This window comes from Monopterus albus, unplaced genomic scaffold (genome assembly GCF_001952655.1).
Source record: "Monopterus albus unplaced genomic scaffold, M_albus_1.0 scaffold30.1, whole genome shotgun sequence".
NCBI classification, from domain to species: domain Eukaryota; kingdom Metazoa; phylum Chordata; class Actinopteri; order Synbranchiformes; family Synbranchidae; genus Monopterus; species Monopterus albus.
Genome location: NW_018127910.1, coordinates 108054 through 128301, shown reverse-complemented (window position 1 = coordinate 128301; position 20248 = coordinate 108054). Strand labels below are relative to the sequence as shown.

Here is a 20248-nt window from a genome sequence, read left to right as displayed (position 1 = left end):
GACTGTTGTTTTCGTGGTGTGTATCTAAAACAATTGGACATAACCTTACACATTAAGACAAATATTAAGACTAGCATTACAGTTGACACTAACAGCAGTTTTCCTGTAACCTTGACGTGCCTGCAGTCTGCACCGCAGGCTGAATAGTTAACAGCCTAAGCCAGTCACCCTGTCTGCACTAAACATTCATAGACAACAAATCTCTGAATATCTATCTAACTAAAAAATAACCCAACAAACCTATATTATATATTATACAATGTTAAAGCAACTAGTACCTCAAAACAAATGTAATGGAGTAAAATTTGAAATAACTCCCACTGAACATTTATATAGTATTTTTAACAAATAAAAAGTGGAAATAGGCTACACCATAGTCTACTATACCAAATTTGTCATAAAAATAATGCACATATGACAAAGCAAATAGCTATATCCTATAATTAATTGTAGTATGGGTATAGGAATAAGTGAATTTTATGGTGATATCATAGGACAGATGTGATTACTGTAAATTCACATACAGCTACTGTATTAAGTATAGGTGTTTTGGCTGAAATACCAAACCAAAACCAAATTAATTCCTTTAAGAAACATCAGACTTGCTCATATCTTGTTCCATTTAAGAGTATGAGTTAATTTTTCTAAGTCTTAATTCAACACTGTTCATTACCTGATTCATTAGGCTGCACATGCCAGCCACATTATTTTACTGTCAGCTTTGTAATATAACATGTTTGTCACAGTAATACCATTTAAATGCTTGTATTTTGTGCAAAATTAGAGTATTGTGAACCCGATGTGATAGACTGTAGATTTTTCCGGTTTTATTCACTTGTACAGGGTGGGCCATGGAAAAGTAGCCTCGGGTACCTGGATCTTGTTTTCTCAAGATATGTGTGGGGTGTTTATTCTTATGGTGTCATGTTGTTTTGTCCTTTACTGCTGCTGGAACACTGGAATTTCCCCACTGAGGGATCAATATAGTCCTACCTATCTACCTACCTACCTCCCTCCCTCCAAAACAATCCACTTGCTCTGGGCTACTTTTCCGTGGGCCACCCGTTATATGCAGTTCAAGTCCACTGAATAATCTTAAATGGCACAAGAAGTAAACTGCCCTCTTAACTTTAGTCCCACACAAGTTGATAATCTTGTTGATAGTGCTGCAGCCCTGTACCTCTCTGCAGGTATCCTCTGGCTGTGGAGCTGTACGTTTCTGATGAGCAGTCACTGGCCACATCAACCTGCCAGGGCATTTATTTGTTGTTGTATCTTGTTGCTTTTCCATTCCTTTCTCTCTCCTCTATCCACTCACCCCAAACAGTCAAGGTAGAAGGCTGCCCACCAAGAGCCAGGGTCTGTTGGAGGTTTCTTCCATTATAAGGAATTTTTCTTCCCCACTATTGCCAAGGGGGATTTGTTGGGTTTTTCCTCTACAATAATAAGGCCTAAATCTTCCTTTATAAAGTCACCCAAAACTAAAAATGAATGCAATTTATATGTAAAACAGGCCCTTTTAAGGGATCAGTTGGTTATCATTTCTAGTGGAAGTAGCCTAAATTAGGCCAGGAATAACCAAGAACAAGAGGATGGGCTTCAAATGAGGGAGTGGCCGGAGCACCGTCCAGACTTTCCAGGTGAAGAATGGAAAGCAAAAAACCTAAAAGTGCAACACATTTGTGACAACAATGCTATCTATCCGAACAATATTTATTTAATTTGTGGGAAGAATGCCACAAGTGTGTTCGGCTGTTGAATTAGGCCTACACTAATATTTGGAAAAACTGAGTTGCTCTAAAACTTTTGACCGGCAGCGTAGTCTATATGAGACGAAGGTGCACGGTGTCGCATTAAAACATGAGTGATTATGGTAACACACGGCGCCACCTGTCGGTAGTCAACGGAAAGACTACCGATTGGTTCAGCCGTTGCCTGGATACAACGCAACAAACGCAGACTGACTGACAACTGACTGTAGCCTGGCTAATTAGCTAAAAACATTTAGCTACAATAAAACCGGTTTAATTACTATCGGATTTATCTAATGCAAATGACAGCGGTGGTTCAGCGCCGACGGACAGGATCCAGCAAAAGTGGTGAGAGCTAAAGAAACAGAGTTTTGGTTTATAGCTCACTGGCTAGCTGCTCCAGGCAATATAGCAGTCTTGAAATCCCGCAACATTAACTATGACAGTCATAAGCAAAAATACATGTCAGTGTCAGAGTGGCTATGAAAACATGTATGCATCCATGCAGAACTTTGTCTAAAAGCAAACCTGCAGCTACCTTTAAAAGGAAACAAATAACCTGCTCAGTATATATATTCATATGGCAGTTTTTTAAAATGTACTTGGGCATATTTCTACATACTCTATGCAAGAAAATATCTAGGATTTTAGAAATACCGAGTCCAAAATCTTCATTGTAATCTTATTATGAAACATTTGCCCCCCAAAAGAAAATAATAATAATGACAATGTTTTCTTATTGTTTTAAATTTTGCCCGCTGTACTCCACCAATTTACTGCAAATGTTCACTTGTAAATGCAGTTTTAAAGCCTTCTCCGCAATCCTCACACATAATTCTGAATTTAAAGATTTACATACGTTAAGAAAATGTTATACATTAATGTATTGAAAAAAGGGCAAGGTCACAAAAATAAAAATCACAGAAATCGCTTTCTTTAACTTAGTAATTTTTTTAATTTTGCCCCATCTGAAATTTAACACACATATGTGATGCAGCAAAGTCTATCACCAGACCCAATGTTATCCAGATTTTACGGCCATTTAAAGTTAAGATTGAAACCCCTATTTAATGCATATCTTCTCCCATAACTTGGCCCATAATGAGGACAGAACCCTGAATATTCTAATCATAAGTAAACGTTTGTGGCTCCTCGTTAGTATAGTGGACAGTATCTCCGCCTGTCACGCGGAAGACCGGGGTTCGATTCCCCGACGGGGAGAAGTCATATTTTAGTCATCCCTGGTAGGCAAGTGATTAAGGCGCAGCGCTCTCGCCGCTGCGGCCCGTTTTCGAATCAGGGAAGGGCATACGGCGTAAAACACGTGCCAAATGGCAACATGTGAATAGTCGCACTGACGTACATTTTAAAAAACTGCCATATGAATATACAAACAGCCTACTGAGCAGGTTATTTGTTTCCTTTTAAAGGTAGCTGCAGGTTGCTGTAGCGACCCCTAAACGGAAAAAATCCGAAAGTGACTTTCTTAGGGCAGCAGTAGTCTTCCAACCTGAAGGTTGTATGTACATATCCCCATGCAAGGGGCAAGTAAACAGTAAACCGGCATAAAGGACTCATCCATGAGCGAGTGCTGTACCTTGGCGAAGGTACATGCACTGTCTTTATGATCATTCATTAACCTATTTGATATAATGCAGTGTTGTAGTACTCAAGTCCAGAACTCAGAATCAAGTATGACTCGAGTCATGATTTTCAGGTCTCGTGATGCCCCTTGGAGTTTGGCATTGATGACTGACTCGAGCACTGACTGACTGTATTCAGATTTGAAAGCTGGAGACACCAACTGACTTTTTTTTGTAATGGGCCACAATAATTTGGCCTAAGGTATTGGCACCGATAGCCACACTCTTCACTTCTAGGTAATGTGTGTGCGTCCAAGCACATTTGTTTGGCTACAGTGTCACATACAGTAAGTAAATTCCTTTTAAAATGGTGAGAGCTGTGCCAGTTACATTTAATTCAGACTCAGCTAACGGGGACTCGCTTCGGACAATTTCTTGGTGACTCAGACTTGAACCTTAGGGGCTCGATACTTGACTCAGACTCGAGATTTAGTGATTCAGCTACAACACTGATCTCATGTCAGGTAGACTCACAAAAAGAAACAAAGATATCACTTCAGTGAGGGAGTCAGTGTTAAATGCAAATTTATAATGTTGAAAAGCAAATTCTCACTTTATCCCAAATCCCAGAAGAGCAGGATCATAATTAACATAACAAATCTGCTGTTCTATTCAAATCCGTTGTGTAATTACAGATCTAAACTGCTTGAGTTATGTTTCCAGGAACAATCCAGAGGATCTCCGTGTGGTCAGTAGCAGCCACATCCCTGCTCCTATGAACACCAGCCAGCGTTTGGCTCACAACTCTTACACCTAAAGAGAGAAAATAAATAACACTTTACAGAAAATAATGTAATACACAACCTTATTTTATATCTGGACAGTCCTCAACTAGTAAAATTACACAAGTTGATGGTGCATCACCGATATTGTTTTGGATGCAGAGTTAGATTTACTAAAGGTCTTCCTGGGGTAAATATCCTCTTTCTTTTTTTTTTCTTTTCTTTTTTTACCGTCTTCAGCCGAGGAAGCCAGTAGAATGATCCAGCCACCTGATCTCCGCCAAACCACTGTCTTAACCAAGGCTGAATGGTTAAGGATTCAAGATGAAATGAACGGGGTTAATAAAGACAAAGAGAGAATAAAAGGGGCAGCGATACAGAGAGAAGCTCTGCATGTGCAGTCAAAAGATGTGGTGAAACTGTGGTCCAACACCATTGCTGTAAGTTGCCTGTACAGGGCTTTTGTCAGATTTTACTTGCTTTATTTGAAGATGAGCAGGTAGGATTACACAATATACTGCAGTAAAAGAACAAACTTGCTGCATGTGTTCATTTATATCCAAAGGGTCAAAGGCAAAAGAAGTTAGAAGCAAAGAAGATTCGAGAGCAGATTGAGGAGGAGAAAAGGAAAGCAACTGATATAGAGGAGGCCAAATACCGGGAAGAAAAGCGGAAAGAGGCCATTGAAAAAGCCAAGACTCAGCTATTTTATCAAACTGACCGAGTCAAAGGATTACATGTTAGTATCTCTTGAACATCATTGTATTACTTGGTCATAACAGGCAACACACCGATGTGTTGGATTAATGATCGTTACTACTGATTATTGGCGTTTCTACTTCCACAGCGTGCACTCTTACTGACAGAGGTTCTAAAGGAGAGGGAGGCTCAGATTGAGCTGAAGGAAAGGATAAAGAGTGCTTCTAAAGATGTGGACAGAGCCTTCATGGATATGGTAAAAACCAGAGAGGATGAAGCTCTGAGACAGGAGCAAGCTAAAGAACTGCAGGAAAAGCTCAGGAGAAAGGCTATTGCAGAGGATCTAAAAAAACTGTAAGTCTCACACCAGACTAGGCTGCAGCTGTGTCTGTTTTACCATACAGTGGCACTCTCTATTGCAAAGATAAGTATTGCTGTTGTATTTTGTCTACTGCATAGTAAAAAAGCCACGAGAATATCCAGTATGTCAGTATGTCATGTTGCTACACTAAAGTATGATACCTTGAGAGAACCTAAGAAGGCGGCTTTAGTAAAAACACATAATATGTCTCCTTCTTTTTAGTATCAAGGAACATGAGCTAGAGAGGGAGCAACAGAAGATGGAGAACAAGAAGGACAGAGAGGAAATCCAGCGCCTTCAAGAGCTCTATCAGTGGGAGCAAAGAATGGAGGAAGCACAACAAGCAGAGCAGAAGAGAAACCTTATGCAAGCTCATCTGGTACGGTCTTCGGTTATATAGTGTTAGATCCTTATTTTATAACACTTAGATTTACCTTTATGTATTTACAGGAACATCTCAGCAATAGAGACCTCATAAGAGCAGCAGATGCACAAAAACAGAAGACTGAAGAGGAACAGAGGAAACATTTTCTCTCAGTGAAACAAAAAATGATGAAGTTAAAGAAAGACAAAGAAGCCGAGTTGTTTAGGTAAGCATAACAAAAATCATGAAGTGCATCGGGACCAGCCTTCTGTTCATCCAGCCTCTTGTACACCCAGTCATCTACGTTGATGTCTCAAAAATAACAATGGGACCAAGGTTATCACAGTTAAATGAGTTATTTTATTCCTCAGAGAGGCCCAGATGCGCAGAGAACGTATCGTCAACAAACTGACAGACACACGGCAGGAGCAAACTGTCAGTGAGGAGCAGAGGATTGCTAAAGCTGTTGCTGAGCGGAATGCAAAAGTGGCACAACAGCAATGGGAGGAGGAGGAGAAGAGGGTTGCAATGTTGAAGTCGATCGCTGCACACAGAGAATTGATGGTAACAACACTTACAGAAAGTCAAGTTTCTATAGCGTGAAACCTCTGACATGCTTCCTTGGTACTTTAAAGCTACAGTATGTAACTTAAGGTGGCATTTCTGAGTGGTTAGAGAGGTCAATCCTGCTCAAAGCCCTTTAGAAGCTAATATCTCTGCACTGCTGTTCAAGGAGTCTGGGTCACAGGAGGCTTCAACAGCACCTCTCCACATTATGACAAGTGCTGAAGCATAATTCTACAACAGAAATATTTGAAATAAAAAGATATATACTGTAGCTTTAAATTAAATTCCTAGCTCATGGGTCCAAAAATGTTTCATTTATTTTATGACTACAGTGAAATTCAGTTTGCTGTTTTTGCCACTTCAGCTAATTAATTATCACACCAGTAACACAAAGTCTTTCATCAGAAACAAGAGAAAGAGCAGGGAGATAAAACAGTGCAACAGAACTCCCGAGACATGTTTCAGGCCAAGAAAGAGGCCGACAGAATATTTTTGGAGAAACAACAAATAAAGGCTCAGAAGATCAGAGAAGAAGAAAGAAAATTACAAGACTTCAACATGACAAAAATGGTAATGTTGACGCTCTCCATGTCATCACTAAAAAGAAACAATTTCAGCTCAGTAGCAGTTACAACAATTGTTCTCAGGAATGAAACAATTAACTTCTGCCATATACAGGCTGAAAAAAACATCAGGCAGGAGCGGCTGAGAAGAGAGGAGCTTGGGTTTGAGGCGAAAAACAAAGAACTGGTTGCTGAAGAGGAAAACCAGTTTCAACAGTATTCCCAGCACATCATCAACACGGCAGTAGAGACTCAGCGAAATGTTTTTCCACTTTACAGGGCTGCGAGGGAAGGCATCGGAGGAGGGCTTGGTCCTGTTTTTGGTGGAGTCAGGCCAAGCTACCTTGTTCAGGACCGCAGTGGTGCCCAGATGCCTAATTATGTCTCTGGTGTTACCCAGAACATTAAAAAGCTTAATGAGGCTGTAGATATCCAAGAAGCAAAAAGAAGACTTGGGTTTACATGGTGAAGCTTTGCTCTCTGTTGGCAATTTTGGTTCCAGGAATCACCCCCTAAATTTTCCACAGAATATTTTAATGACACTCTTAAAATAGGCTATAGTGTCTGAAATCACTCCCACACATACTTATTCACCCCTCTGTATATTTCAAACACTCAGAAGTTTGCTCTATAGCCAACTAGAAATTTCAGACATCTATGAATCATTTTGCATTAGCCTATCACTGACGAGTGGCCTCTCGCCTGATTTTTATCGCTAGACACAAGACATGTGGATTGTTAGCAGAAAGTCATGAAAAAAAAGGCATTGTGGAGGCCTAGGTGTCGCTGCAAACCACAGCGTCTCTGGTTCGAGTCCAGTCAGGAACCTGTTGTCATTTCTCTCTACCTTGTTTCCTGTCATCTAAGTGACAAAGGCATAAAAACTCCCAAATATATATGTATATATAAAAAAAGCTGCCCACGTCATTGATAACACTGGTGTGTCCCAAATTCATTCTTATTCTAGGCAGGTTTTCACCATGTTCATGCTGGAAAGGTGCCAAAATTATATATTATCAAGAATTCATGCTAAATAAGGTTTTGGAGGTGTTGATGAATACTTTTCTCCCTAGTAGTAGTAGTTAAATGGCTCCAGAACCAATATGTAGTTAAGTAACTGATATCAAGAGAGACATTTTGCTGTCAGTTTGTGAAGTTTAAACTTGTATTTTAGAGTTCAAAGTTACAGTCTGATGATGGGCTGTACTATGATGATCACTACATACTGTATAAAATCACTATGGAGTTTTAGTGCTTACATTTTCATACTATGCTGCATACTATTCAGTAAATAAGGAATGATTTAGAACCGAAAACATTTGCAGGGATGTTCTTGTGCCCATTGAACAACATTCTTTGAAGGTTGCAGTGAAAACGCCCCAATCCTAACATTGCAACAAACTTCTGTGATGTTCAAGAAAAAAACTCACCTGCTTTATGAAGATAGTAATGAGACTATTACAGAAAACTCTTTGAAATTCATGACATAGCAATGTATACTGTGAACCAAGCAAGTCACCACCACTGCAGTTAACTGACCCAACACTGGATGATGATGTTAACAGCACAGTGTACATTTCCTGTAATAATGTAATCACCGTTTATCATTATAATTTTAATAATGTTTGAGTTTTCAAAATATACTGTTGATACTGTTTTGTGTTAGAACTGGAACCACATTTACCAAATATTAAAAACAAATTAAGATGAAAACTGGGCATTTTAATTCATTCTGTAGTTTAAGTTCCTCTTAAAACCAACTTGCACAAAACAATTTATACAAAATGATTTTATGTTTTACTTACAGCATGACAGTGATGTTCCTTCTTTCAAGAGAAATAAACCAGAGGACTCTAAAAACCAGTTAACAGCTTACAGTAAAGGGTTGTAGAAGTACAAAAAAATATTGGATGTATACATTTAATTTAATAATGACAGGGAAAAGCATGCAAAAAAGATGTTTTCTTCCAGACTAATTGATGTAATAAAAACTTAGAAGCAGTCCTTATCCCAAAAACAACAGAATTAAAAGAACATTAGAACAAACTCTAGAAAATGTTCTCAGGGGAAGGCAAGAAAATCCTTTGTCAAATTTTGGAGCTACTGTTGAAGCCAAAACATAATTTACCAGAAGAATTAAAAGAATAAAAAAAAAAACAAAAGCTTTCAAACTGACTTCCTCAGGTCAATTCAAAGAATACCTGGTACTTCCTGCTAACAGTACACAGTGTAGGTGACTCTTTTTCAGTCACAAATCCTTTTCTCTAATCTACCTATACAGCTCCAGGTACCCATCAGTAATATTGAACAAATCGCTGGTCCTCGTGCAGTGCCAAAATGCAGCCTAGTCCAGTCAATAGTCGCATGACGCTACAAAGCTTGTAACTGCAGGTTTTTTTTTGGGGGTTGCTGCATCCGGAACCAGCACTGCAGGGGGGCTTTGGCAAAAGTTGATCTGGTTCAACTTTTGCTGTACCGGACAATGACATCAACTGGCAAAAGTGCTGGATTGGCCAGTTGCATATGGCGGACAGGCGGAATGTGGACACCCACAGGAAACTCTTTTGTTAGCACTGCTATTCCCTCTCAAATTTGGGCCACACTTAACACCATAATGATACACCATGTGGTTTCATTAGTTGGGGTACTGACTGTTAAACTGTGTTTTATCTATCAATGCTGACATACTGGTGGTAGAAATTGGTGCTAACATAGAGTAGGCTACATTAGCGGCATGGCTAACCAAAACACAACAAAAACCCTTGGGCTGGAAATGTGACTGAAGCCACTCACATTGACTCGTCACAACACAGCTGTATCATACACGCCTAAAACACTCCCCCTGCAACCCTCCAGCCCCTCAACCAATGCAGCCCCTTGTGTTTATGGAACAGGGAGTGGTTGAGGGGTTGCAGGGGGAGTGTTGTAGGTATGTATGATATGGCCACGTTGTGACAAGTTGATACGAGTGGCTTCATTCACATTTCCAGCCCTGGAGTTACCATTGTGTTTTGGTTAGCAATGCTACTAACATAGCCTACCCTACCTTAGCACCAATTCTATCACCAGTGTGATGGCATTGTCAGATAAAACACACAGTTTAACATCCAGTCCTAACAAAAATGCACGGCATATCGTCATGGTGTGTTAACGGTGGCCCAAATTCGACAATAAATAGCAGTGAATGTTCAGACTAAAAGGGAAACAAAGAAGTCTTCTTCCTGTGGGTGTCCATGTCCCGATTGTCCCTCACACTATCCAGTGTAGTTTAAGTTGAACCAGACCCAACTTTTTTGCCGCACAGGGTTGCGTCATTTTGCCGGAGCCCCCTGCGGTGCTGGCTGCGATGAACTGAATCCCCCATAGAAATGAATTGTGAGGGCTGCGATTTTCAGTCTGAATTTGATCTTAGTCTGAATGCCCACTCATAATGAGTGTCTGCATGTGTCTGTCTTTCACTTCTCAACTACAGGTGTGTTCTGTGTTCAAGCATTCTTCTTCTGCTGTAACTGCACAGTTATGACTTTTGTTGAGACATGTTGGCTTTGACTGATTTTTGCACTGAATGAGGGATGGAAGTAGGTCCCACTCTAGATGGAAAACCAGTGCTGCACATATACGTATAGTGGACAAAAATTCCAATCTGTTCCTTTAGAACAGGGGTGGTCAAATCCGATTTTCGAGGGCTGCTGCCCTGCTTGTTTTCAAACTATTTAACATACCATCTTAGATGAGGGTGGAGTGAGGAAAGACAAAGTGAATCTTCCAGCTTCTGACTGTCTGAACAGGCCTGATCCAGGTAATCAGCAGCAGGTAGGGCAGGGATAGTTGGACAACAAGCAGGGCAGTGGCCAGCGAAGACTGGGATTGGCTACCCCCAGCTTTACAATATCAGCACGGGCTTAGTCACGGTCAGAGCTGGAGCTGGATTTATTCACTTTGCTGCTATTTCTGTCTTTGTCTTTTGTACTGTCAGGCCTTGGCCTTGCTGGGCTTCTTCTGTCTTTGGATTTGGAGGTACTATTTGCTCTTATTTTGGAATCTGGGCTCTTTTGACTCCTCTTTCTCTCGCCTCTGTTGTTCTCAGAGCTGCTGCTACATCTTCTCCTAAGGTTGGCAACTTCTCTGTCTTTGTCTTTTCTATGAGATGACTGATCTTTGCTGTGGTCTCTCTTATTACTCTTACTTCTGGTGCGCCTGCTTCTATGAGAGTCTCTAGTCTTATTTCTGTCTGGACTTCCTGTTCTATGTTCTTTATCCCTGGATGTTCCTCGCCTCTTATTCTCCCTTTCAGTGTTTCGCCGCCTTTCCTGACTCCTGCTACGTTCCCTGCCCCTCTCTCTGTCTTTTTCTCGTTTTTCTTCTTTGTCCTTCGATGCTGCAGGTCCACCTCTCTCCCTGTTTCTGCTACTTGATCTGCGCCCATCTTTTGTAGTTGCTCTTTCCTTGCTTTTTGAGATTGTCCTAGTTCTCTCATCATCCCTTCCTTTTGTGTCCTCTTTAGGCTTTTTGTCAGACTCATGGCCCTTATTTCTATCTTTGTTGTGATCAGATTCTGACTCCTTCTCTTTCTTATTAACGTCTTGGTCTCTGCTCCTTGAGCGCCCTCTCCTGTCATCACCTTTGTGCTTGTGACCTTTCTCTCTGCTTTTTGACCTTCTACTCTTTTCTCTGCTTCTACTGCAACTTTGAGATTTCTCTCTTTTCTTTGCCTTGTGTTTGCTATGCTTCTCATCCTTCTCTACAGTGTCCTCTTCTTTGCTTTTAGATCTATGAGGCCGAGCTTTCTTGTCTTTTTTACCCTCAGCTGTTATTTCATGCTTTGTGTCGGAGGTCCGTCTCTCTCTTCTCGGAGCTTTAGCAGCCTCATCCTTGGCCTCATTCATGTCACTTCTGTAAAGAAAAAAAAAGTGAAGATTAAATGTTTCTGGCAGAAAATAACAGCTGATATCAGGCTACAATGTGTGTCCACAACTTTCAAAACAGTTTTGGTTATGTAATGATGTTCTAGCAATATGATCACAGTTTAATGGCGCTGATTAGCTTTAATATATAAACTTTTCACTGTGGTCTTTGCAGTTCACCCACATTTTATATATGGGAACAATTTAGGCAGCGGGATCTCGCTCATACCCAGAAATGTTTATGTCAGACATATCATCACTACAAGACACCCTAGGAGTACATATGTGCTAGTTTGTATTTAAATGAACAAAGACTTCTGGCTAGCACATTTAAAATCTTCAAATGCAGCCTGTTGTACTGTTTTATGTTTGTAAATTGCATTTATTGTTTCTAAAAATGCAGTGTGGAGTCCATCACCAATTTCTCCACAGGGCCATCCGCGTGAATTCTAATCTATTCTGCCTGGTCTAGCAGGTAAATCTCTTCATTAAATGATGTGGCTGTCCATGCCTGCTGGGGTTTCATTTCACAATGACCTAAAATGTCTTTCCAAACTCCAAGTCTATTTTTCCTCACTTCTATGTGCAAGTATGTTACTGTGTTCTGGGCTGTGAGCACTGTCAAAACACATGTGCATATACATCAAGTACACACAATAATACTAGCAGTAGAACTACAGTATGTATTTTTAACCTGCTATAAAAAGGGTACTATTTTAAAAGCCAAGCTTAACTGCCATTATCATCAGCTGGTAACCGTTAAGCTGATAGAAACTGACCTATGAAGACAATGACAACTCCCTATTAAGCACAACTATATTCCTCCAAGAAATTGTTCATTACAGGTTTATTTAAATAACATGGTGTTTTTAGGCTTCTTTACTTAACCATAGGCACAACTGTTGTGCATCTACTTTTAGTAAACCTCAGCGATAGCAGTAGTCCTTTACATTAAATACTTTCCTAAAACTTTTTTATAATAAAGCCAACATACCTGCACTGACAAGACTTTGTCCAGATGTCCACCTTTGTGTAAAGCTGAACTATCAGTTTAGAGACAGGCAAAGCACACACTAATTTCCCTCCTTCTCCATCCTTTTTTCCTACATCACAACAGTCTGAAACAGACCAGCTCCACACAGTATGTTAAATACAAGCTCAGTAAGTTAAAGTGAGGGTATCTTACCTGTCACCTTTAATCCAGCGCTCTCCAGTGACCGCTCTCATCCTTTGACGCTGCAGTTCCTGACGCCAATGCGGAGGAGTTTCACTGCGTCGAAAACGATCTCTGGACCTTGAACGAGAGCGTGATGGAGTCCGGTATCTCTGGATGGGAGAAACAACAAACCACTTCTGTTTTATACACTCTGGAACTAACATGGGTCAAGAGAAAAATTAAAAATGGTTTCTAAGTGGTGAAATTCAATTTGAGTTGTCACTGCCATATCATATCAACTGTGACAAAGTAGACAAAACGTTTAGCTTCTCCTTGCTGCAGTGCGGGATCGGTCTCAGTCCCCTTTGACCATCCACAGAATGAATGGCATAGCTAATGGATAGACAGATTGTTGCAGTGCACCTACCCTTGGACCTCTGCCTTTTATCTTCCTCCCAGATCGTGTCATCACCAGTCTTCTGTGATATGTTGACTGAGAATTATACATTATGCCAGTACTGGAGGAAAAACAGCCATGAAAATTAATTGATGATGGCAATTAAGATGACAAAAGAAGACAAATTATAAAATTAAGGTTTGCCAAACACTAACTTCTCTCTTGGCCTTTCTTCTTTATTTTTCTGATCTTTTTCCACCTCCTCTTTTAACTTCTGGACTGCCTGAGGGCTTCTCCTCATGAGGAATCGGTTCTCTGGGACGGGTGGTATTTCTTCAGGGCGTACAGTTGATGTAACCAACTCTTCTTGTTCTTTCACTTCAACACTTTCAGCCTTTGACCTAGAAAAAGAGTGATACCTCAGAATAAAGACACTAGGTACAGTTTATACTGCAGATAGTGAAAATAGACTACCTTTTCTTGTCCTCCTTCTTATGTTTCTTTTTTAACTTTTTTGCCTTCTTTTTCCGCTTCTTGGATTCTTTCTCCAACTCTTCAGAGTCGGAAGAGGATTCTGAGGAGCTCTCAGTGTTGCTGGCACTACTGCTGGAACTGGAGGAGGCTCTCTCTCTTTTTTTATCAGTTTTCTTTGCTAAAGAAATGTAGGTGTTACAAGCACTGCTTTAAAAATTGTATCTTGCAAAACAGTAGCACTACAGAGAAAAAACAAAAGTGAAATCTTGAAAATAATTTGGAAAACGTTTGGCAAAAACAAACCTTTAGATTTCGGGACCAACTCTCCACAGTTCAAAATTTTCACCTCAGCGTATGGTCTACTGTTATGATCTGCTTTCTGGTTCTCCATGGTTTGAACAACCTCTTGGCCAGAGATCACATGGCCAAACACTACATGGACACTGAGAAAATAAAGTGGCTTTGAGCTTTAAGTAAAGCTACGCAACATACTGTATGCATTGTCAGTGTACAACGCACAATCCATTAGACTTTCAGATGCAATCAAGCAGGACTTACCCATCCAGATGTGGTGAGGGTTTTGTTGTTCTGAAGAGTCAAAGCAGGTTATTCAAGAAAAAAGGTATATCATTATTTGTAAGACTTAGGAAAGATGAATGAATGAATAATACAGCAAATCAATAATCTGTAACAATGGGCACAGTGCTTACATGAAAAACTGTGATCCATTTGTATCTTTGCCCCTGTTGGCCATGGATAGCAGGTATTCCTTGTTGTGTTTAACAGCAAAGCTTTCATCTGGGGGAAAAGGATAACACAGTACTTCCATCTTGAAGCCAATGTTGGTTTGGACAACAACTGACAGCTCTGACAGTGGCCTCTTTACCTTCAAAAAAGCCTCCATAGATGGATTCACCTCCTCTTCCATTACCTATGATGTCAAAGAACAAATATGACATAAACAAAAGGAGGTGACTCAGGAAAAAGATTTTTGACATATATAGGTATACTGATTGATTGCTGGACATTGAAATAAATTCAGCCTTCAACTTTTATTAAACTCACCTTCACTGAAGTCTCCTCCTTGAATCATAAAGTCTTTCACAATTCGATGGAACAGACAGCCTTTGTAGTGCAGAGGTTTTTGGGTGCCTTTACCTATGCCCTTCTCACCTGAAAGAAACAGTACATTTCAGTATTAAACTGCGCCATGACAAACCTTTGCTGGCATATTCTTGAGAAAAAAAAAATTCATAATTTACCTGTACAAAGACACCTGAAGTTTTCACAAGTTTTGGGACAAATGTCTGAAAACAATTCCACCACAACTCTGCCGACTGTGAAGAGACAGGGGTCAAAATTATTTACTTTTGTTTTTACTGTCATATGACACTACAGTCAGTTATCATTTAATTAAGTATAAGCCAAAACTAATGCAGTTTACTGTATTTCACAAGCTCTAAGTGGTCTTCACTTTGGTAGATTTGTTACTGTTACGTTGCTTCACCCTATGGTAATTTAGGAAACTTCATTATTCATAGGAAACATTCTCAGTTTGCACATGCATAATTGCACATTGACTGTTGACTGCTCCCATTCAGCATACATTCTCTTATTATATTCTTATATATTTTTATTATACTGCTGCATTTGCTGCTTAAAGTGCCTTAGATTTTGTGTTACTTATTTATCTACTTTATATTTCATTTGTATTTTGTGGCATTCATGTGAACGGCAAAGTAAGAATTTCATTGTACAGGGAAACACGTTTCCTAACTGTGCATATGACAAACACTTGGACTTGCAGTTTGTCGTGCTGTATTGTATCATAAAATATCGAGAGATGACGTTTCTTTCTTACCTAGTACATTACCGATCCCAATGTCAAGGAAACACCTAGGGCGCTGAACCTTGATCCCCATGATCACCTCTATTGACCAAACAACTGAAGATGAGAAATCCAGACAGGACAAACATGAGCAACAACTTAGCTGTTACTAACTTGGAAGTCGAAAGTAACTTAACAGGCGAAATGAGATGCTAATCTTGCGCACCTAACGCATCTGACCAGGTGAACAATTTCCTTAAATGCTAATGTGCCAAAACATGTGATTAATAATAATAATAAATTATGGCATTTATTGTAAATCACTGTTGTTTATTTACAACATATCAAACAAATAACAGAAACGTTTCGGACACCGTTAACCCCGCGACGACAGCCAGCTAGCTAGCTAGCTAGCTAACGAGCATAGCAAAATTTGGTTAGCTAACGGTCGTTGGTTTTGGCACACACTATGTTAGATAACTACCAACATTTTTTCTCTCTCTCTCTTAACTTGACCATTAAGTGTCACACACACCGATCTGGATTATATCGTTGTGGTTTTACATAGGCACACAGTCACTTATAGTATCCAATGTCAGGCCTGGTGTTAGCATTAGCAAGCTCACCTAGCCTCGGGCAACATGTAACTAAAGCGATCCTTCTACATAGCCATACAATTTCGATACATTAAATATATGCACATGTCGCTATACGTGTATGATGTAAAATCACATTACCTGGAAAACCAAGGATATTACTCCATAGAGGGATCAGTTCTCACAAACGACGAAAATTAAGTTTCATTCAGTGTTAAACTCACTGTTTTCTAAAGATGGCGCGGCATGAACGTCATTCGAGGCTCGTGCGCCAGTTTACGCAGCGGGGCACGTAGCCGCGGACTGCCTAAGAGATTGTCTTTCCTGAAATTAACCTGTCAGGTACAACTTTCTCTCAGGCTAACTTACTTATTATGCTGCATTTCTACTTTGGGAACCTAAGGAGTAGTACAGTACGTATTTCCCTGTACTTAAAAATTACCAAGCACAAGCTCGGGGTTCTTCTTCTTCTTTAATCCAAGACAGTGTAGACGCAACTAGGCCTATTACTGTCCTCCATAGATGTTGTTAGGTATTTTTAGTCAGATAGAAATTGGATAGATACTTTATGTATTAGAAATGTTTAGTGGAGATAGGATGTCTAGTTAGACTGTTAAATGCTTAGGCATGCTTATGAGTTTCTACAGGGTACATCTGGTCAAGGATAACTAGAGAGAAGAGTTGATGACTGTCAGCAGACAGGGTGTTTAATATTATTATTATGACGTGTATAACTGTAGCCTTAGCCATAATATGTTCTTATGTTTAAGTCACGACATGTTACTAGAAGTCTGTGAGAATGTTTTTAGCTACACACCACTTAAAACCTGGAACTGTCTCAGGACTAGCCTTGCGAGTTAACGCGGACCTTCTCTGTTTAAAGGATGGAGGGGGTGCTGCTCTCTCACACATGCAGTCTGCTGTGTGTTTACACATGGTGCTTGTATGCTAATACTTGAAGTGTGAAGATGCAAATATTTAACCAATCACCACCGACTGCTCTGCCCGCACATACCTCAACCTCTCCAGCATGCACGCGTTGCTGCCTGAAAGACAAAACCCAGGGTTTCAAAATTCGAAGTGTCACTGGCTACGGAAGTGTTACACCATAATACATTGCTAGGTTATTTTGACTTTGAATGAGGTATTTTAATGATCGTATTCTATTTTTGTCTGATATATAACGTTTGAATCTCTATAATCTGCACAACTCTAGCTAATAATTCAGCTAGCAGGAGTATTCAGAGTTTGTAAGCCAAATATTGTGATTGTTTCTCCATCCACGTGAGTACTGCATACGAATTTCGCTACTAGCAGCACACTTAAGCGTAGTGACACACCAAAGCAAAGTCATATGAAGTTTCTGAATGAGAGATGAAATCCTCTGAATCCGAGGTCAGTATGTCACCCTGAGCTATGTTCACTTTGCAATATAAGAAATTGGGAAATAAGTTAAAAGAATTTGTGTTTGTGTATTTTTTTCTTTAGTTGACAGAGGCCCCAAAAGGAGCACCTAACACCTGGCACTTGGAGACTGTAATTTTGCGCATCTGATATCGGCAGGCTGAATGCAATGAACGTTTCAGTTTATACTTAATCTGAGCCCAGGGCTACGATTATGTTTCGGCTCAGGTTTGTTAATCCCTGCCTTCGTAGACTCCTTCACGGGGCTACAGTGAACCGAGACCAGGTTCTGGAGCAACTGCAAGTTTGTTCTGTTGAAGACCAGGTGTTTGATGTGGTGGACAAGAACAAGGCCAAGCTCGCAGTGAACCATGTCAGCTGTGCTGTGGAGATGCTGTGGCAGTTTCAGAAAGACAGACCTGACCGGCTCAGGACCGTAGCGTTTACCAAGAATCATCCACAGTTCTTGACTCTCCGGGTTTTGGCAGAAAACAAAATTGCTCTTATGGATGATGTCATTTTGGTGGACATGCTTTACAGTTTCCTCAGGTACATCAAGATATAGACACTTTAAAGAACATGTATTTGAATTATAAAATTGTAATATCAACTAACGGTATTATTGTCCCCCTTGTAGGTTGAATGTGGATCCGCATGACTCTCTTGTTCAGCAGTTGATTTCAGAAGCATGGCTAAGACTGGACAGGTATGATTGTGTGTTGTTTTTTTTTGATCAGTTTTGTTTAAGGCAAAGAGTTAGAGGTCTGCAACTATAATTTTTTTATTGATTAATCTGGATTATTTTCAATCAAATAATAATTAATCAATAAAATACCAACAAAGAAAAATATGACCTATAATTTGAACAATTTTCAACTGTATTATTGCACCAACCAAAAAATATTGAAATGAATCAAAACAGAGAGAAGCAGCAGATGTGTAGCATTTTTGTTTCATAAATTACTGAAAAGATACATTTGTATCAAAATTATTATTAACTTTTCTGTTAACTGAGTCACAAATTATTCATCTTATGTTAACACTAATGTGATGTTACTCAAATGTGCATTTTTGCAGACTTGAAATGGAATGCCTATCTAAGTTTGCCATCTGTTTAAGTGACCAGTTTCTTCAACACAGTCGTCTGATGGGCCACATCACCAGTATAGTGGATCAGAGGTTGTCATCTATTGATAATGCCAGGTTAGTCATGAAACAGATATGGTCAAATACTTTTAAACATAAGGAACTCATATTGTGTACTGGTCATTTTTTCCCACAGGGTCCTAACTTCACTGATGGTAAGTGTGTCGTCCCTGGTGTCTCCCAAGCTGCGGGATGCCCTCATTAGCAGGGTAGATCATCTCCTGGACACCATGGACCCCTTGCACTACAACAACCCTCGTAGAGTGGTGCAGTTCCTGCGGGCCATCAAGTACAACTACCGGCCTATACTGGATAAATGCAACCAGATACTTTTGTACAACATTCCTAGGATGGATGCAGGAAATATCAGCATCATCATGGGTCTATATGAGGCCCTGCAGTTCAACAACTGTGAATTCAGGCTGGCTGCTAAACAAAGGTTGACAGAACTGATGGATTCATGCACTCGTCCTCTTTCCTTCACTAAACTGTTTGTGGCTCTGGCCCCCATGGCCAGCCTGGAGATCAGGGAAAGGTTTGTATCATTATTAGTGTAGTGATGTATATGAGTGGAAATCTAACCCTTTACCGTGAGGCTTAGTGGTTTTTCTTGTGGTTTCATTCTTCTTAGGTTAGAGAACACTGCTCTCCTGTTGGCTGATGAGCTCAGTGCACACCAGGCGCTGGCTGTAGCTGAAGCACTAGACGAGATTCGCAGCAGAAACCTCAGCTTAGTGAACAAGTGAGTTCATATCTCTGACAGATGGCACCTGCATAGCTTTAGAAGTGGAGCTAAGATATCAGCCAGTATCAACATACAGCTAAAATATTTGTATTTCCATATATTTCAGCTGAAAAAGAAACATGAAGTTGCAGCACTGAAATGTCAGAAATTTTTTTGAGGTAGACCTGGGAAACATCAGTTGACAAAAATCTCACCCCAAGGTTGATTGATTTATTAACAGTGTATCCACTGCAAAAAACAAGTTTCCCCCCCCCCCACCTTATATTTCAACTGTAACATCTCTCACTCAGGTTATATCTTGTTCGTTATTCTTTTAAAAACTAAATTTAAGGGATCATTATCATAGTTTTGTAATGTGTTTATGTGGAAAAACAAAACTCTGCCAACATACTGTTAACGGGTGTTTTAAAAACACAAACGTCTATGAAATATTATATAAAATGTATTTATTAATACTAAATTATTTTCTAGAATCGGATCGGTGATCCACAGGAACCTCAACATCTACAAGCCAATGGAACTGGCCAGAATCACTCAAAGCCTTTTTGTGTTGCACTATCGGAACCCTGAACTCTTCTCTCAGCTAAGAAAAATTTTGGTCAAGTAAGTGTTCATTTGAGCTAAGGAGCTGTTTATTGCTTCACACTTTTACTGAATAAAATCTAGACTGATTACACTTTATCTCACAGCTTTTTGCAGCACAGCATCTTCCCCTATGAGGTGACCATGTTGACTCGTGTCCTGTCCATGCTGCCCTGCCCGCAGCTCGACAGTGCCATTATCTCACGGGTAGAGGCCGTGATGACGCAGTGCAGTTTCAGTGACCTCAGCGCCATTTCTTTTGCCATTGCCAAGTCGGCACGGAATGATCAGTCCTATCACCACAAGACCATCAGTAAGTATGTTGCTCTGCTGCAGATGCTGAACC

The 20248-nt window shown here is 40.1% G+C and overlaps 3 protein-coding genes and 1 non-coding gene across 6 annotated transcripts in view; 3 read left to right on the top strand and 1 right to left on the bottom strand.

Moving 5' to 3' along the window:
- The first annotated feature begins 1934 nt into the window (after window positions 1-1934).
- On the top strand, window positions 1935-8832 carry cfap210 (cilia and flagella associated protein 210). The gene is made up of 9 exons (XM_020596441.1): window positions 1935-2099; window positions 4357-4556; window positions 4682-4855; window positions 4964-5169; window positions 5399-5555; window positions 5627-5766; window positions 5912-6104; window positions 6513-6677; window positions 6786-8832. The coding sequence occupies exons 1-9, from the start codon at window positions 2048-2050 to the stop codon at window positions 7137-7139; spliced, it is 1641 nt and encodes a 546-aa protein (XP_020452097.1). The 5' UTR covers window positions 1935-2047; the 3' UTR covers window positions 7140-8832.
- Window positions 2901-2972, top strand: trnad-guc (transfer RNA aspartic acid (anticodon GUC)). Its single transcript has one exon. It is a non-coding gene; the product is annotated as a tRNA-Asp (tRNA).
- Window positions 8833-10426: 1594 nt separating the features above from the next.
- ppig (peptidylprolyl isomerase G (cyclophilin G)) lies at window positions 10427-16348 on the bottom strand. Of its 3 annotated transcripts, none has more exons than XM_020596440.1 (13): window positions 16167-16348; window positions 15463-15531; window positions 14864-14938; window positions 14667-14774; window positions 14488-14532; window positions 14312-14399; window positions 14160-14189; window positions 13905-14044; window positions 13602-13779; window positions 13343-13528; window positions 13158-13248; window positions 12761-12900; window positions 10427-11563 (listed from the first exon to the last, which is right to left on the bottom strand). In XM_020596440.1, exons 2-13 carry the CDS (start codon window positions 15521-15523, stop codon window positions 10573-10575), a joined length of 2133 nt encoding a protein of 710 aa, XP_020452096.1. In that variant the 5' UTR covers window positions 15524-15531; window positions 16167-16348; the 3' UTR covers window positions 10427-10572. The 3 variants fall into 3 exon arrangements, with proteins under 3 accessions (XP_020452096.1, XP_020452094.1, XP_020452095.1); XM_020596438.1 differs by having other exon boundaries at window positions 15463-15546; window positions 16167-16347; XM_020596439.1 differs by lacking the exon at window positions 16167-16348 and adding an exon at window positions 16056-16076 and having other exon boundaries at window positions 15463-15546.
- The window catches only part of fastkd1 (FAST kinase domains 1), a 6962-nt gene continuing 2292 nt past the window's right edge, over window positions 15579-20248 (top strand). The window contains 8 exon segments of the mRNA XM_020596436.1: window positions 15579-15672; window positions 17514-17978; window positions 18067-18135; window positions 18507-18632; window positions 18712-19110; window positions 19207-19317; window positions 19792-19923; window positions 20010-20248. The exon segment at window positions 20010-20248 is cut by the window's right edge and continues 16 nt beyond it. Coding sequence (XP_020452092.1) covers window positions 17644-17978; window positions 18067-18135; window positions 18507-18632; window positions 18712-19110; window positions 19207-19317; window positions 19792-19923; window positions 20010-20248 — 1411 coding nt within the window. The 5' untranslated portion in view covers window positions 15579-15672; window positions 17514-17643.

What these genes read in the sequence shown, in the direction of transcription:
- cfap210 (XM_020596441.1), top strand. Translation starts at nt 2,048, where the DNA reads ATGCAAATGACAGCGGTGGTTCAGCGCCGACGGACAGGATCCAGCAAA. An exon ending in GCAGAGGATCTAAAAAAACT is followed by an intron (nt 5,170 to 5,398) that starts GTAAGTCTCACA and finishes CCTTCTTTTTAG; the next exon opens with TATCAAGGAACATGAGCTAG. An exon ending in CTGCACACAGAGAATTGATG is followed by an intron (nt 6,105 to 6,512) that starts GTAACAACACTT and finishes GTCTTTCATCAG; the next exon opens with AAACAAGAGAAAGAGCAGGG.
- ppig (XM_020596440.1), bottom strand. Translation starts at nt 15,523, where the DNA reads ATGGGGATCAAGGTTCAGCGCCCTAGGTGTTTCCTTGACATTGGGATC. An exon ending in CTATGGAGGCTTTTTTGAAG is followed by an intron (nt 14,400 to 14,487) that starts GTAAAGAGGCCA and finishes CTTTTCCCCCAG; the next exon opens with ATGAAAGCTTTGCTGTTAAA. An exon ending in GTTGGTCCCGAAATCTAAAG is followed by an intron (nt 13,780 to 13,904) that starts GTTTGTTTTTGC and finishes ACATTTCTTTAG; the next exon opens with CAAAGAAAACTGATAAAAAA.